Source organism: Dama dama, chromosome 5, assembly GCF_033118175.1.
Source record: "Dama dama isolate Ldn47 chromosome 5, ASM3311817v1, whole genome shotgun sequence".
Classification (NCBI taxonomy): domain Eukaryota; kingdom Metazoa; phylum Chordata; class Mammalia; order Artiodactyla; family Cervidae; genus Dama; species Dama dama.
This window is the reverse complement of record NC_083685.1, coordinates 89,433,064-89,448,710: the sequence shown is the minus strand read 5'-3', so window position 1 is coordinate 89,448,710 and position 15,647 is coordinate 89,433,064. Positions and strand designations below refer to the sequence as shown.

At 53.4% G+C, this 15,647-nt stretch overlaps 1 protein-coding gene across 6 annotated transcripts in view; it reads right to left on the bottom strand.

Moving 5' to 3' along the window:
* KSR1 (kinase suppressor of ras 1) overlaps window positions 1–15,647 on the bottom strand; it is a 162,348-nt gene that overhangs the window by 17,854 nt on the left and 128,847 nt on the right. For 4 of the 6 annotated variants that reach the window (XM_061142874.1, XM_061142873.1, XM_061142869.1 and 1 more), the window contains 8 exons: window positions 12,678–12,761; window positions 10,907–10,968; window positions 10,697–10,803; window positions 8,387–8,555; window positions 6,389–6,430; window positions 3,661–3,715; window positions 2,558–2,606; window positions 937–1,316 (listed from right to left, as the gene is read on the bottom strand). In XM_061142874.1, coding sequence (XP_060998857.1) covers window positions 937–1,316; window positions 2,558–2,606; window positions 3,661–3,715; window positions 6,389–6,430; window positions 8,387–8,555; window positions 10,697–10,803; window positions 10,907–10,968; window positions 12,678–12,761 — 948 coding nt within the window. The remainder of the gene's footprint in view (window positions 1–936; window positions 1,317–2,557; window positions 2,607–3,660; window positions 3,716–6,388; window positions 6,431–8,386; window positions 8,556–10,696; window positions 10,804–10,906; window positions 10,969–12,677; window positions 12,762–15,647) is intronic. The other 2 variants (XM_061142875.1, XM_061142872.1) reach the window with 1 other exon arrangement.

Below are 15,647 nucleotides of genomic sequence, written 5' to 3'. Positions count from 1 at the left end.
TCCTTGATTCAAATGGAAGGCATGATAAGGAACTGTTTATAGTACCCACGTTTTTACAGAAGCATCTGTTTACAGAAGCACCCAGGTAGGGTGGGAGGAAACTGGTTTTCACTTTGTACTTTTCCGGACTATTTTAATTTTCTCTGTCTTTAGGTATCCTTTCGTTTATTTATTTATTCAATGGGGTTATATGATGGGGAAGTTATACTCCATTTTTGGGGTTTCTTCTTTTTTTTAAGATTTTTTAAAAACGTGGACCATTTTTAAAGCCTTCATTGAATTTGTTACCATATTGCTTCAGTATTTGAAAATTTGTTTTTAACGGGAGGGTCACTGCTTTACAATGCTGTGTTGGTTTCTGCCATAAAGCACCATGCATCGGCCATAAGCATACATATGCGCCCTCCTTCTTGAGCCTCTCTCCTACCCACACTCCGTCTCACCCCCTGGGTTGTCACAGAGCACCCGGCTGAGCTCCCGTATTGTGCAGCAACTTCCCATCAGCCATCTATTTCACACATGGTCATGTACATATGTCAGTGCTGTCTTCTCAATTCGTCCCACCCTCTCCTTCCCCCGCTGCATCCACAAGTCTGTGTTCTATGTGTCTCCACGCCTGCCCTGCAAATAGGTTCATCAGGACCGTTTTTCTCCAGCCCATATACATGCATTAATAGGCAATATTTGGTTTTCTCTTTCTGACTTACTTCCCTCTGTGTAACAGGCTTTGTCTTTTTGGCCCTGAGGCATGTGGGATCTTAGCTGCCTGATCAGATATTGAACTCACACCTGCTGCACTGGAAGGCGAAGTGCTAACCCCTGGACAGCCAGCGAAGTCCCAGTTTTTTCCTTTGGATCGCTCTACATGAAAACGCCCTCCAGTGGCATGCAAATAAGCAGGCCCCCGGGGAAGGGGCGGGGGCGGGGCCGGGTTACCTGGTGATGATGGCCAGGTGGGGCGGGTTCATGCAGGCCCCCATGAAGAGCACCACGTTCTCGTGCCGCGTCTGCCGGTAGTTCATCACCTCCTTCTTGAACAGCTTCAGGTGGTCCTGGTTGTGGCCGTCCATCTCCAGCAGGCGGATGGCCACCTCGCCGTGCCAGCGGCCACGGTGCACCCGGCCCCAGCGGCCCTGCCCGATGGGCTCGCCTAGCTCCACCTGCTCGAAGGGGATGTCCCACTCCTGCAGGTACACGCTGGTCTGGCTGGCCTTGCGCGAGATGGGGCCCCGCCATAGCCGGCGGGAGGTCGGCAGGTCGTCCACCTCGTCCTCGTCGTCTTCGCCCTCTGACTTGCCGGCTTCAGGCTCCTCGGCCTGGAAGGAGAGGAGGAGGGAATAAAAAGGGTGGCAGACCTGGGGGCAGGTGACTGCCCTCCCCCAGGACCCCCACCAGGTCGGGGAGCAGAGGGGTCTGGGGTCAGGAGGCCTGGGCTCTAGTCACAGCTCTGTGCAGATGTCATGTGCAAAGTGGACGGGTCACTCAGCACCACACGGTCTCAATGTCCTAATCCACAAACTACAGAGTGTGGCCCTTCTTCTCGCTAATGTTCCAAGACGCACCTAGGAGCAATTCCTAATCGCTGGGGAAGAACACTAACATTCACCCTTCTGGATATGCTTTTTTTTTTTTTTTTAATATTTATTCATTTTATTTATTCGCCTGCACCAGGTCTTAGTTGCAGCATGTGGGATCTTTTTTTCTGTTCTGTTTTTAGTTACAGCATGCAGGAGTTTTAGTTGTAGCATGCGAACTCTTAGTTGCAGCATGTGGGATCTAGTCCCCTGACCAGAGATCAAACCTGGGCCCCCTGAATTGGGAGCGCAGAGTCTTAGCCACTGGAAAACCAGGGAAGTCCTATGCTTTTGTTTAAACAGAGTTTGAGACTCTCCTCTGTGTGCTGTGTTGTGCTAAGTCACTCAGTCTTGTCTGACTCTTTGGGACCCAGCCCACTAGGCTCCTCTGTCCATGGAATTTTCTAGGCATTTCCTACTTCATAGGATCTTCCTGACCCAGGATCAAACCCATGTCTCTTGCATCTCCTGCTTTGGCAGGTGGAGTCTTTACCCCTAGCACCACCTGGGAAGCCCGTGACTCCTCTGGGCAGGAATAAATCAGTCTGCTGAGGCTCCATAAGTCACCACACTTGCCAGGCGCAGGTGACCCTGGTTCAGGGGTCAAGGCGGCAGTCCTTGGCCCCAGCTACAATCAGAATCACCCAGGGATCTTTGATAACATCCAACTGCCTGGCCCCACCCCTGACTGAGGGGGAGTCTCCTGGGCTGGGCCCAGGCCTCTCAGCTAGAGGTGGAAACCACAGGAATGAAGCGCTTACTTCAGCCTCAAAACACAGAAAAGCAAAAGGAAGCTTGCTTCGCGGCACTCCTCACTGCCCTCACTGCCTTGCACACTGCCCGCGTCTGCTGCAGCAGGTGGGCACTGGGGACGGCGCCCGCCAGAGCCTGCAGCCCACACGCTCCCAGACGCCTCCACGCACTGAGCCGGGGAGAGAGGAAAGAGATGCTCCGTCTACGGCTCGCGTGTCGCCATCACTCACCTCCACTTCACGATCTTCCGACACATCTGCTTTTGGCTGGTCGTCGAACCTAAGAGTAAAACAGGGTTTATCAAGGAGGCCTCGAGGCTGGGCCACTCGGCTCCCAGCTGGGCAGGGGACGCCCCATGTGAGGTCTGACAAAGGGGTGCCAGGCCTGGACCCTTCCTTTGACCCACCTGGCCACGGGGGAAGGTGATCTGGATGCTGTGGAAACACACAGCAGGCCGAAGGCCAGACCCCACTTCCCTTCTCTGGCCTTGGCCTTCCCCAGGCTGAACTTGAGGGTGGTGCGGGCCGAGGGGTGGACAGTGACCATCAGGGGCCTTTCAAATCCAACAGCTAGTACGGGGTTCCAAGCACGGGCACAAGATTTGGAATTCTACTTGGGGACTGCATCCATTACTCGCTAAGCTGTTGTGACTTAAGGCGATTTCTTAACCTCTCTGAGCTGATTCCCTCATCTGGATGTCGAGAATGACACCTACATTACACCTGGCTGAGAACTCTACACAACAAGGTGAGTCAAGAGCTCGGCGTGGCCTGACCGAGAAGGGCTCCTTGATGCCCAAGGAGCATCATGAACAGGAGCTGTATTATCAGGCTTCTCTAAGGCTGAGTGCCCTTCGCCCAGCCCTCCTGGGTCACTAGACAGCTCCTGTTGCACAGGCAGCCCACCCAATGCTGACTGCGCTGATAGCAGGCAAATAAAACCCTGTGGCTGAGTTAACTGGATCACAGGGTGAATTAGCCCAGGGAGTGCTCCATCTGGCTGCCCAGGTCCATGGTGATTAGAGGGTCAGAGACTGAAACGTGGAGGTGGAACATGGCCCTGCTGTAGAGCGCAGGGAGCCCTGCCCAGGGTTATGTGGCAGCCCGGACGGGAGGGGCGCTTGGGGCTGGGGGTTGGAGAATGGATACACGGAATATGTATGGCTGAGTCCCATTGCTGGCCACCTGAAACTATCACGACACTGTTCATCGCCCATACTCCAATATCAAATAAAATGTAAAGAAAAATTAATAAAGGTAGATGAAGGAGGTGGTCAGGGATGTGGGTCCAGCATTAGCAAGTCCCCAAGGAGGAGAAAGTGCACGATGCCTACCGGGAACTGTCCGCTCCATCGGTGAACGGCGCTGCCTGTGGAAATGCCGAAATGTCTGGAGGAAACGGAAAAAAAATACGAGGCATGAGACCCGTTCCCACTGCCCCCGGAGACACAGGGCAGGGGTGCTTCCCCAGCAGCCCCTCCCTGGGCCGCACGCAGGCTCTGGGGCCACTTCCACGAGCTTTTCCTTAAACAGAACGCAGACGAAGCCTCTGCGGCACTTGGTTTTTCCCACACGGCTCTGCCCTGGGCAGGGACTCCAGGCAGGGTGGAGGCTGAGACTTCTCAGTTGCTTGAGGCCCCTACAAGCAAGTGGTAAAAGCAACTGGGCTCCTACTGACTGGACATGTGGGCTGGACCCTCCTCCTCACCTCTGAGGCAGGGGCTGCTGGCTGCAACAACCCTTGAAGGCGGCAAGACCCTCGGGCCAGCAGAGGCCCAAGGCCAGACTCACAGCTGGCTCGTTAGCGACACCGGTGCCTGGCAGGCACTTTGGGTGGGAGCCAGAGGCCCCATCCCCTCAGCTTCCAGCTTTGGTGGCTGGTGGAGCAGCCCTCTGGGGAGACAGAAATGCACCATCCACACATCAGGGACCCCGGGATGGGGCAGCTGGCACTGACCCCTGAGCCGGTGGCTGTCCCAGTTTCAGCACCAAAAGCCCCCCATCCGGGGAATACTGGACAGACGGTCACCCCAGCGAGGGGCCAGTGTGGCAGAAGCCAACTCTCCCCGCCTCCCCGTGGCTGCTCCTGCTGCCGGCTTCTTTCTGTTCTCTCTGGTCACTTCTCATCGCACTCGGAGAGGCTGGCAGCCTCAGGGCTGGGTGGACCCTTCACCCCCTTTTGTAGCAAAAGAAGAGATTGGAGGTGGCAGTGGTTGGAGCTAATCAGGGCCTCTCCCTGTCTGCTACAACAAAGAGAATTCCCATCAGCCAGCAAACCTCCCTCACCTCCCTCTGGACTCTCCGCAAGGCTATCCCTGAAGTTTCCTTGACATCTCTGCCTGAGCGTTCAGTCGTGTCTGACCCTTTGAGACCTCATGGACTGCAGCCCACCAGCTCTTCTGTCCATGGGATTTTCCAGGCAAGAATAGTGAAGTGGATTGTTATTTCCTCCTCCAGAGGATCTTCTCGACCCAGGGATCAAACCAGCATCTCCTGCATTAGCAGGCAGATTCTTTACCGCTAGAACCACGTGGGAAGCCCTCTCAATATTTCTGGGACCTCACAGACTTGGGAGAGTCTGATAGAGGCCGTGGATCTTCTAATCAGAGAAATGCACACATGCACCCAACATCCTGTATGTGCAATTTCTGGGGAATCCTAGACCCCGGAAGTCTCTGCCAAGGTTCCCCCAGAGACCACTATCTTGTGTCTGCAGACTGTCAAAGGCAGCCTGATGTTCCTACCCACCCAACGCTGCTCAAATGTTTCCACAGAAGGAAAATACATGGACAGAGACAGGGTGACATGGGGTAGATGGGAGTCTGGGGAGAAACAGCACCCCAAGTTGGGGGAGGCAAAATGCCTCTGAAGCTTCACACTTTTCCTTAAACATTAAGAGTGTAATTTGTTTAAAAAAAAAAAAAAAGTGTAATTTGTATTCTGCTCCAAATGTGTCCATGTTTGTTTTAATAGAACTGTATTTCCTTTCTCCCCCCGCCCCCAACATCTTCAGAGCAAGATGGACCCTTCTAGAAGAAAAGCCACGTTCTCCCAAAGCTTTCAAGGGTACTCCCCTGTATGTCAGCCTAGAGCAGTAACCAGGCAGGCTCTTGGAGGGGAACCACGGGAAAAAATGGGTGTGAAACCACAGAGGCAGCTCAGGGAGCCTGGCCCTACCCCCAGCCAGCCTGCACAGCCTGAGAAACCACCTATAAGAGCTAACAAATGCTCTCAGTCACTCCCCTAATGGAGCTGGGATGGGAATAGGAAGGCCTGGAATTACCAAAATACCATGAGTTCAAGACAGGCCCGTTTAATCCAGGGGAAAATAACTACAGTCTTCATCTAAAACACACAACCTTCATATGACTAACCTCAGAATTAAAGCCACAGATTACTTATACTATTGCTTGTCACCTCCAATTAGAGAAATAAGTATTAAGGAGTATAAACTCCTTAGGGGCAGGAATATGGTCAAATGCAAAGGCTGGCACATAGTAGGTGTGCAAAACAATTTCTGTGGAAGGAAATGAATGAGAACCTCTGACTAAAAGTTTTCTTTCAACTTTCTGCACAGCAGGCATTTCCAACAATGGCCAGCAGATGGCGCTGTGCAGCAAGGCTCTAGAAGGAAAGACCCGCCAAATAAATGAAGCCTGCAGACCTTCCCAAACTGGCATCCCCTTCTTTAAGAAAGGGTAGTAGTTTCCTTGCCATCATGTAGAAGATGATATCTTGTCAGATGCTCATAAGGCATCAGCAAAAGGTCCTCTCCCCTTATTCTGCAAACTGGGTTTCCACCTCTTCCTGGCTGTGACCCTGGACAAGTTGCCTGCATGCAGCCTCTGCAAAGAGGCAGGGGAGGGTGGATGCCAAGGGTCCTCGTGGTAAGGCACTGCCCCTGTGAAGGGCTGGCTTCAAGGCTACTGACTCTGCCCCCTTGCCCACCCTCAACAGACAGCTCTCAAAGCAGATGGGTGTGAGACACAGGTCCTCAGGGAGAGGGCTGGACAGAGAGGGTCACAGCAAGGGACAGTTAGTGGAACCATGCGACGGACTCACCTGGGAAGATAAACTGCTGTCTATGATGAATGAAGTAGGCAGCTTTAAACAGAAGAGGAGGTGAGTCACACACAGGATAGCAAACGCAGCGCGGGGAGCGGGAACAGAGGCAGGGGCCCGGGGGAGAGGGGCTGGTTATAAGGCTGGGGCACCCCTGCCCCACCTGCTCTGTCCCAGGTGGGCCTGGCCAGGACGGGGCGCTCCATGCAGGAAGGAGGAAAAGAGCTGGGAGAAAGTGGGTGCCGGCAGGAGCCCCCAGGAGTAAGGGGACTTTGCACTGGAGGACTGGGGTTTGGAGACCCAGTCTCGGGGGCCACCCTGCTGCAGAGCCCTGGCCGATTCAGTTCACCTCCCTGGCCGCCTTCTCCTCTGTGAACTGCACATAAGCCCAGGAGGGCAAAATTGAATGGGGAGAAAAACCAAGATGCTGAAACACTGAACAGTGCTGTGTGCAGGAGAAGGGACAATCCACTAGCCCACGTTCACACCTGGAGGTACTGAGGCTTCCGCCACTCAATATCATCATCCAAAAAACAACCTTTCTCCAGGGTTAGCCTCAGACATACACGGATGTGCTCCCGCACAGTATGGAGCGGGTGGACTATAGGAGGAGGTCCCATCCCACGTTAACTGCCAGCCCAGCCCAGCCCAGCCCAGCCCATGACCAGAGAGAGAGGGCTCTGTGCAGCGTACAACGCGGGCCCAGCCCAGGACATCAGGGAAGCTAAGAAGCTCTGGCTGATGTCACACAAAGGACTTTTTCAGTGACTCTTATTTTTCCAACAGGCCCCTCCTTTCAGAAAAAGCCTTTTCTTTCCTTTCAGACTAGGAGGTTCAGCAAAAGGCCTGGTTTCAGAGCAACACAATGACAGAGCAGAACAGAGGAGTGTAATCACGTGGCCATCGCTGGGTCGCAGGAGGGAGGGGCGGGCTTGGGACGATGCATTAGTGTCGGGAGATAGCCAGCCACATGCATGTTAAGGCAAAAAAGAAGAAAGATTCCTAAAAAATCTCACCATCACCCCCAAAAGAAGTCCCTGGGACCCTGGGGAGATGAGGCTAGAGGGGTCCCCTGGCACAGGAAAAGCCATGCCTCTGTCCTCCTCGGCCTGGAACCCTGGGGACCGGTGACAGGTGGGGCCAGGCCTGGAGTCCACAAGCTGAAGCTGGCAGCCAGCCTGGCTGGGCCCGGAGCAAACTGGGGCAGCCCAGCTGCCCTCCTTCCCTGAGCTTGAAACATGCTGAGGGCCAAGACCGGTTTCGAGGGGCTGCCTGGGAGGCCAGGGCTGGGGCTTAGTCCTGAAGGGGGCCAGTGGGCTTTGTTCTGCTCCCTGGGGAGGTGGGACATGCCAGGCCTGGCCGAGTGGCGGGATCCCTGTCCCTATAGACCCAGGGCAGCCAGGACTGTGGTCAGAGGTCAGCTCGGCTCTGGCACACACCCATGGGTGGACTCCACGGCCTCACCCACACAGTGGGGATAACCTAACTCCAGCCTCACACAGTCTCTTGTTTTATAGAAAAGGGAACAGAAGTGCCCCCTTAAGCAGCTCGTCCAGACACAGAGCAGGTAAGCCACAGAGCCCCGGATTCCTTCGCCCTGGCCTTCTGGGCTTGCCTCAGGTCTCAGTGCTGCCTGCCCTGTTTCTCAGGAGCCCAGAAGCCCTGAGGAAGCGAACAATACCCCCGAGAAGCCACCCCACACACAGGAGGGCAGCCTGGGGACTAGGTCAAGAACCCAGGCTTTGCATCAGGCAGACTTGGCTTTGATCCCGGCTCTGCTGCTTACAGCTTGGGGCCAGCCACTTACTCCCTCTGAACCTCAGTGTCCCCATCTGTAAAATGGGTACAATCACAGCAGGTTTAAATATGGTGATACACTCAGTGATCAGCTACTGCTCTTAGCAGTGGAGACGGTTTGGCCTTGAGTCAGCCAGGATGGGCAGAGAAGGGACATGCAACCCCATCCCTCAGGCCCAAGAAAGCCCCAAGGTGTGGTACCTGGGAAGTTGAACCTGCCATCCCGCTGGCCAGGCGAGGGGTTGGGGGGCGTGGTGGCACTGGATGGGTTGGACGACGCTGGGAAGGGCGCAGGCGAGGAGGGCGTGGAGGACGTAGTGGAGGACGGGTTGCTGCTGGAGTCCAGGTGGTTCACGGCTGGAGGGTGCTCCTGCAGGACCAGAGACACGGGGAGTGGCAGGGACCACCCAGCCCAGCCTGCCCGCCCCACCTAAAAAGGAGGAGGTCAGCCAGGGCGTCCTGGCATGTTATGGGTGTAACGTTAGAGGGAAGGAGGGCACGGGGAGACCTGCACCTCAACGCCTGACCCCTGCAGGGCTCCTCTCATCTTTCTCATTTCAGCACAAACATCCTTTCCTCCAAGAAGTCCTCCTCCCTGGTGGGAGCCAGGCTCCCCCCAACCCCCCTTTTATCCTCCCAGGGCCCTGGGAACTTTTCATCAGGGCACTTGAACTACGGTTTGCCAGCTGCAGGGGTCTCAGGTGGTTTTCTGAAGACTCTCTCCACCACACTGTGTGTGTCCCAGGAAAGCAAGAGCCACATCTTGTCATACACCCAGGGCCTACCTCTGGGCTGACCATAGAGTAGGGTCCTTTAGTGAATTAAATTCAGCCTCTGACAAGTATTTATTTAGTGGATGGTTCACAGTGGGTGGCGCTTCCAGAAGACTCAGTGGTAAAAAAATCTGCCTGCCAATGTAGGAGATACAGTTCAATCCCTGGGTCGGGAAGATCCCCTGGAGTAGGAAATGGCAACCCGCTCCAGTATTCTTGCTTGGAAAATCCCATGGACAGAGGAGCCCGGTGAGCTACAGTCCATGGGGTTTGCAAAGGGTCAGACATGACTGAGTGACTGGGTGCACACACACAGAGGGTGCCTAATAAGTGCTCCTGCCACTCAGCAGGTGGATCTGCCAGCCAGGCCACGCAGTGATGTGGACCCTAGCAAGGCCAGAGGATCCCCTGAGGGAGGGTCACGGGGGAACTGAGTCCATGTCTGGGGGACCATGGGCCTGACCAGTGTCTCCTAGACCAAACACCAGTTCCTCAGGGGGTGGGGCAGGCAGTCCTGTTCAAAAAAAGTCGGGGCTAACCTAGGTTAAAAGCTAAGCTCAGCCGGTTTCTCTCTGGCTGGCCCTCAAGGCCCTGGGATGCAGGGGGGATTCTGGAAACCACCAAAGCCATGCAGTGGGTTTCACTGTCCAGCGACGGCCAACACCGCCTGCTGCCAAGCGAAAGGGGGGGGCACTGTACCCCCTGAGCCCTCACTCTGCCCCCTCACACACCACGTCCCAGACCGCCCATCCCAATCAGGCCAGGCCAGCCAGGGAAGGGGGTTTGTTTGAGGCAGGTTGAACCCCAGCCCAGGGTCAACGGCTGTGTGACCTTGGACGAATCGGCCCACGCTTCTCAGCCACACGGTGTATTGTCTGCATAAGCAGGGCATCAGCTGCAGCCTCACGGGCTTGCTCAGCATTGAATAGAAACATTTCCTCGCTGCCAAGGCAGGCGTCAGGGGCCCGGCTGGAGCACAACCCCACAGCCCTGCCCTCCGCGGCACCCTCGCGCTCCAGGCCTGCCTCTCACCCACAGGGAACCTCGCGCACAGTTTCTTCATCTCTAAAGTGGAAGTAATACAAAATCCCTGGTGGTCCAGTGGTTAGGACTCTGTGCTTTCATTGCCGAGGGCACAGGTTCGATCCCCGGTTGGGGAACAAAGATCCCACAAGTCACAGTGTAGCCAAAAGAAAAAAAAAAAAAAACTATTGAAAAAAAAGGGCGGTGACATCAGCATGTGACTTTTAGAAACATTGTGGGGAGCAGATGAGTTATCAATGGAGAAAGTTCCGTTCCTGACGCTGAAGTACTCAGGAAACAGTGGCTCAAAATAGGGGAGGGTGCCACAACCACTGAAGCCCGCAAGTCCTAGAGCCCATGCTCTGAAACAAGAGAAGCCACCGCAAGGGGAAGCCGGAGCACACTCCACAACTAGAGTGGCCCTGGCTCGCAGCAACTTGAGATAGTCTTCGCATAGCAACGAAGACCCGGTGCGGCCAAAAATCAATTAATTAAAAAACGGGGGGGGGGGGGGGGGGGGGCGGGGGTGATTGTCACATAACAATGATTTGCACACAAATGTGAAACCTACGCACTCGCTAAACATGAGATCCCCGCAGGCTACCCTCTGGCCATGCAACCGGGTTGCAGCATCACACTTCCCTACGGGACCGCCACCCTCGGCGTGTGTCACAGAAAGGAACCCTGGTGAGAGTTCTCCTGATATGTCTCCCACCTTCTTTGTCAGTGCTTTGGGGAGGGTTCCAAAGTGGGGTTCAGCGGCTCTGTCCACCGGATTGTTGATGTCCGAGGGCACGGATTCTGTCCTCCGAAGCTTGGGTACTGTTTAAAAGGGGTGGGGGGGATTAAACCATCAGCAGGGAACAGGATCAAGAAAGATGCACCCCAAATCCCGAAGGTGAGGGGAGAAGGGCAGGACACTCACGTGGAAGGAAGGATATTCTACAGGCAGGGGCTTCTTTTGTACACTTGTTATGACACTTCAACCTGGTGGAGAAGGCAGGGTCAGCGCTCGGAGGCACCACGCGGGGCCCCAGGACACACACAGGGGTTCAGAGGCACTGCCTGGCAGTTCTGTACAACACTCAACCCTGACTGCCTTGATTCCCACAAATGTCTCAACAAACATTAGCTTTAGAGTGGAGAGCATCTTGTGTTAATAGTACTAGCAGCTAGTATCCATTAAGCACTGCCATTTTCCTGCTGTCATCTGCCTCATCGTCACAGCAAAGCAGGGTTGTTCTTGTTTTTTTTAATTGGAGGATAATTGCTTTACAATGCTGCGTTGGTTTCTGCCACACATGAACATGAATCAAGCATAGGTATACAGATGTTCCCCTCCCTCTTGAGTCTCCCTCCTACATCCCACCCCAAGCCACCCATCTAGGTGCAAACAAGTTTGATTTCACCCATTTTAACTTGCTGTAGGTCATACATCTATTTCTCCTTTCTAAACAAAAGGAGACCCTCTACCCACATTCGCAAAGCTTGGGACAAATCTGAACTTCAAAGAGATGAATTAGAAGGAAAATATTTCCATTATCCAAGGATCCCGGGGAGGCCCCTCCTGCTACCTTCCTGCATAGGCCACACTGTCTGAGGATCAGAGCGAAGGGAATGGAAAGAGCTGGATTGGGATTCGTGGTTTGGTTCTGCCTGCTGAACCCTCTCAGGGTTCTCATTGATCAAATGGGCTGACAGCTGGGGTCCTCCAACCTCACACTGCAACTACAGGACAGCCTGGGGTTCAGAGGTTACCCTGTGCTCTCTGCATGAAAGGCATTACTTGAACAGGAGCTGGAGGCCCCTGATTTAAAGCCAGATGGCTGGGAGCCACCAAACACCTAGACTGGTGAGAAAGGTCTGACATCTCCTTTGCGTTTTCCTGTGGTTCTGTCCTAACCGCAATTTATCCAACAGACACACAGGAGACCTATCACCTACAGTCTGGCGGGAGCCCAGATGCTTTTACTACACACTCTAGCTCAGATTTTTCGAGTAATCCTGATTGCAGAGAGAGACCTGGAAGACAAAAATGAGGCTCAGAAAGGGCAAGCACCTTGCTTCAGGTCACACAGCAATGCAAGGGTAAAGTGGACTGGCAACAGGCTTCAGGTCCATCCTCGATAGCAAGGAGCAGACTCTGCTCACCCTACTGTTCACTATCCTTGCCCTTCTTTCCCACCAGAAACCTCAACAGTAGGAAAAGGATTGAATTTATATAGAATCTACATTCTTTCCTCATTCTCTTCTCTAAATATCATAAGCCACTTCTCTGTATTTACCACTCCCTGGCCCCATTTCCCGATTCCTTATGTGCTAACCTTAAACTTCAGAACTCCTTTCAGTTTCCAGAAAAGTTCTGCCATTCCTCTCTGCCTTTACACAAGGTGCTTTCTTGACCCGGAATTCTCTTTCCTCCTTAGTCCAGCTGGCAAACTTCTATTCATCCTTCAAAGCCCACCTCAAATAGTCCCTTCTTCTAACAATGCGTTGCCTGATGCTTCCTTATTCTTCCAAGAGAGGGCTGATCACTCCCTGATGTGCTGAGATTAGGAATAGGTTTTGGAACTCTCAAGTGAGTTCCTTTGAACTCTGATTTGACCTGAGGCCAAGAACCAAGTAGCAAGATTTACTGAACTGGAAGTATGGAGTTTGTGCCCCCTCTCCCACCTCTGCCACCCTCCGCCCATCACCTGCAATGCTTGCACTTCACTCCAAACATCATGCTCTTCTGGCACACGTGGCAGACCTGCGACAGCCAGGACTTGGTGGAGAACCTGCAGGGGGTGGACACATGCAAATGCTCAGAGAGGCCAGGATGGAGAAGGGTCCCCACAGGGGACCACAGGGAAACCAGGAGAATCGGTTCCACCCCAGACACCCGGGCGCCCTCTCAAGTGGAGGGCAGGGACACCCAGGGCCACTGCTTTCCCCAGGCATTCAGATTTCTCGGCCACAAAGTCTTCATTGCCAAAGCTGGTGTGGTCACCGATGCCAGCTCTCTGGCAGGCAAATTGGCAAAAGCAATCAAAATTACAAGCGCATCCATGGAGCAATTCCAGTCCCAGGAATTCATCCAACAGATACTCCCACGGGTGTCAAATGATGTACTGACAAGGTTACTCACTGCAGCATGTTTGTGGCAGAAGAGACTAGAAATGGGCTATGTTGTTTAGGTGTACAGGTGACTGACTATATGATGTACGGTCCATGCACACAACTGAGCACCAAGCAGTCGGAAAATAAAGTAAGGAAGCTCTTTTTATGCAAATGGGGAGTGATCACTAAATTACAATGTCAGTGAAAAAAGGAAGGTCCAATGCTACATGACTCCATTTATTTGAAGTTCAAGTACAGGAAAATCTAATCTATGATGACAGAAGGGAATAGCATCTCTGGATGGTAGCACTATGGACTAAGAAGAGCCAAAGAGAGCTTTCTGGGGTGGGGATATTCTGAATCTTCATATGGGTGGTATACGTGGGTGTATACATATGTTAAGGATTTGTGTACTTAGCTCCATATAAATTACGCCTCAATTTTAAAAAGAAAAAAGCAAAGTAGAGAACAGTGTGTATAATATATGCAATATTTTTGTGAAAATAAAAAAGGAGGCAGAAGAATTTACATATGTATTTGATTGTACAAAAATATCTCCGGGTGGACACATAGAAGACTGCCAAGATCTGCCTATGGGGGCGGGGCGGGGGGGTTGGGAGGCTGATGACAGCAGCGGGAGGGGACTTTTCTCATAAATATACATCCTCTGGAGGTTTGAATTATACATGCATTTCAATCCAAACTAAATTTTTTAACAATCCACAAAAGATACACTGAAAAGAAGAATGGGGATGGAGTGGGTGGTTGTCTCCCAGAAAAAAAAGTCCAAGGTCTGTTCACAGGATGGGGAGCCTAAGGGCAGAAAGAACTCACAGTTTTGGAGGACTAGATTTTTAAAAGCATAGGATATCATAGTAACGACAGAACAAATAGCAACAGGACTTGGGGAACAGTTTGTGATGCATCCATAAACATTAGCTCACTCCTGGGAGTGACCACCCCAGGGAGTTAGGCAGGTCAGGGATTCTGAGGACACAGGCAAGCAACCCAGCTCAGAGAGGTTAGGTGACTTTCCCAAGGTCACACAGGTGGGGTGCTGTGCAGCGGGGGCAGACCCCAGGTCTCTGAACTCAGAGCACAGCTCTGTAAGAGAGACCACCGGGACGGAAAAGGAGGGAAAGAGCCTGGGCTTTGCGGTCAGACCACACCGGGTTTGAATCCTGCCAACTGCTGGCTGTGGGATGGGTCCAAGTCTTTGCAAAAGAGGCCAACACTCTCCCCTCACAGGGCTTGAGGAGAATCACGTGTGCCGTGTAACGTGCAGAGCCTGGACTGTGGGTGTGAACTCCTAGCCAAGATGGGAGCCTCCAGGCCTAGGAGAAAGGCACCCACCCCCTTGGAATGACGTTTTTGTTTAATATTCATTCATTCATTTATTTGGTTGTGTCGGGTCTTCGTTGCATCATTCGGATCTTTAGTTGCAGCACAGACTCTCTACAGTGGCTTTAGTAGTTTCAGGCCTAGTTGCCCCATGGAATGTGGGGTCTCAGTTCCCCAACCAGGGATCGAACCCAGGTCCGCTGCATTGCAAGGTAGATTCTTAGCCACTGGACCACAAGGGAAGTCCCTGGAATGCCTTTTAAGGAGCTCTGATCCAGCCTCTCTGGGATCCACACAGTCTCTCTGGCCTTTAATCTCCTGTTAACATGGGGTTTGGGGAGCAGCTCAGTGGTACTCGAGATGGCCTCCACTAGAAAATCCCGAAAACAGGTTGAAATGAGAGTTGGGGGCTCAGCCAGAGAAGGGGCAGGCGCTAGGGAGACTTGGGGGTGTGGGGTAAGCATTATAAAATATTTTTTTCCCCTATGATTAGACCAAAATGTTTCAGAACTTCTTGCAGAGAGAGGCTCGGATCATGAATTTAAAAATCCAAGAGAGTGTGACCATGATGTCCCATATCCAAGCCCAGAGCCTGGGGAAACAGGACCACCTGGCGAAGCCAGACAGGATGGATGCTGCTGCATGGGGTCCAGTTGGCCCGGCATCAAATCCTCTGTGAGACCAGGTGCGGCCAAGACAGAAATGAAACAGAGCAACCTGCTGATCCTGGTGTCCCTTACCTAAGTCAGCCTGTCTCGGGCCAGAGCCGGGGGTTAACCACCAAGTGCTTCCCAGCACTGGGTGCATGAGGCTCACAGGCACGTCACCCCCTTTTATCCTCCCGACAGGACTGGCAGCAAGTCCCAATCACAGAGAGGGAAACTGAGGCTGGGAGGGGATCCTGGCAGGGAAGATGGCACTGGGTGTGCTTGAGGGACCTTCACTCAGACGGCTTCTCCTGGTGCCAGGGACTCTCCTCCCAGGGGCTCTTGGGGACGGGCATCCGGGCCCTGCCAAGGCTTGGGACGGAAGTGCCTGGGCGCCAGCCAGCGGTTTCAAGAGTGTCTCAGTGGCCGTGAGACCTCAGACAAACTACTCAACCCCTCCGAGCCAAGCCTGTCTCACGGGGCGAGGATTCGGGGCTGGCCTTCCGCACAGGCCAGAGTGCAGCACAGACACTCCGGGGGAAACCAAAGGCCCTGGCAAGTTGCAAGGCTCTCGAC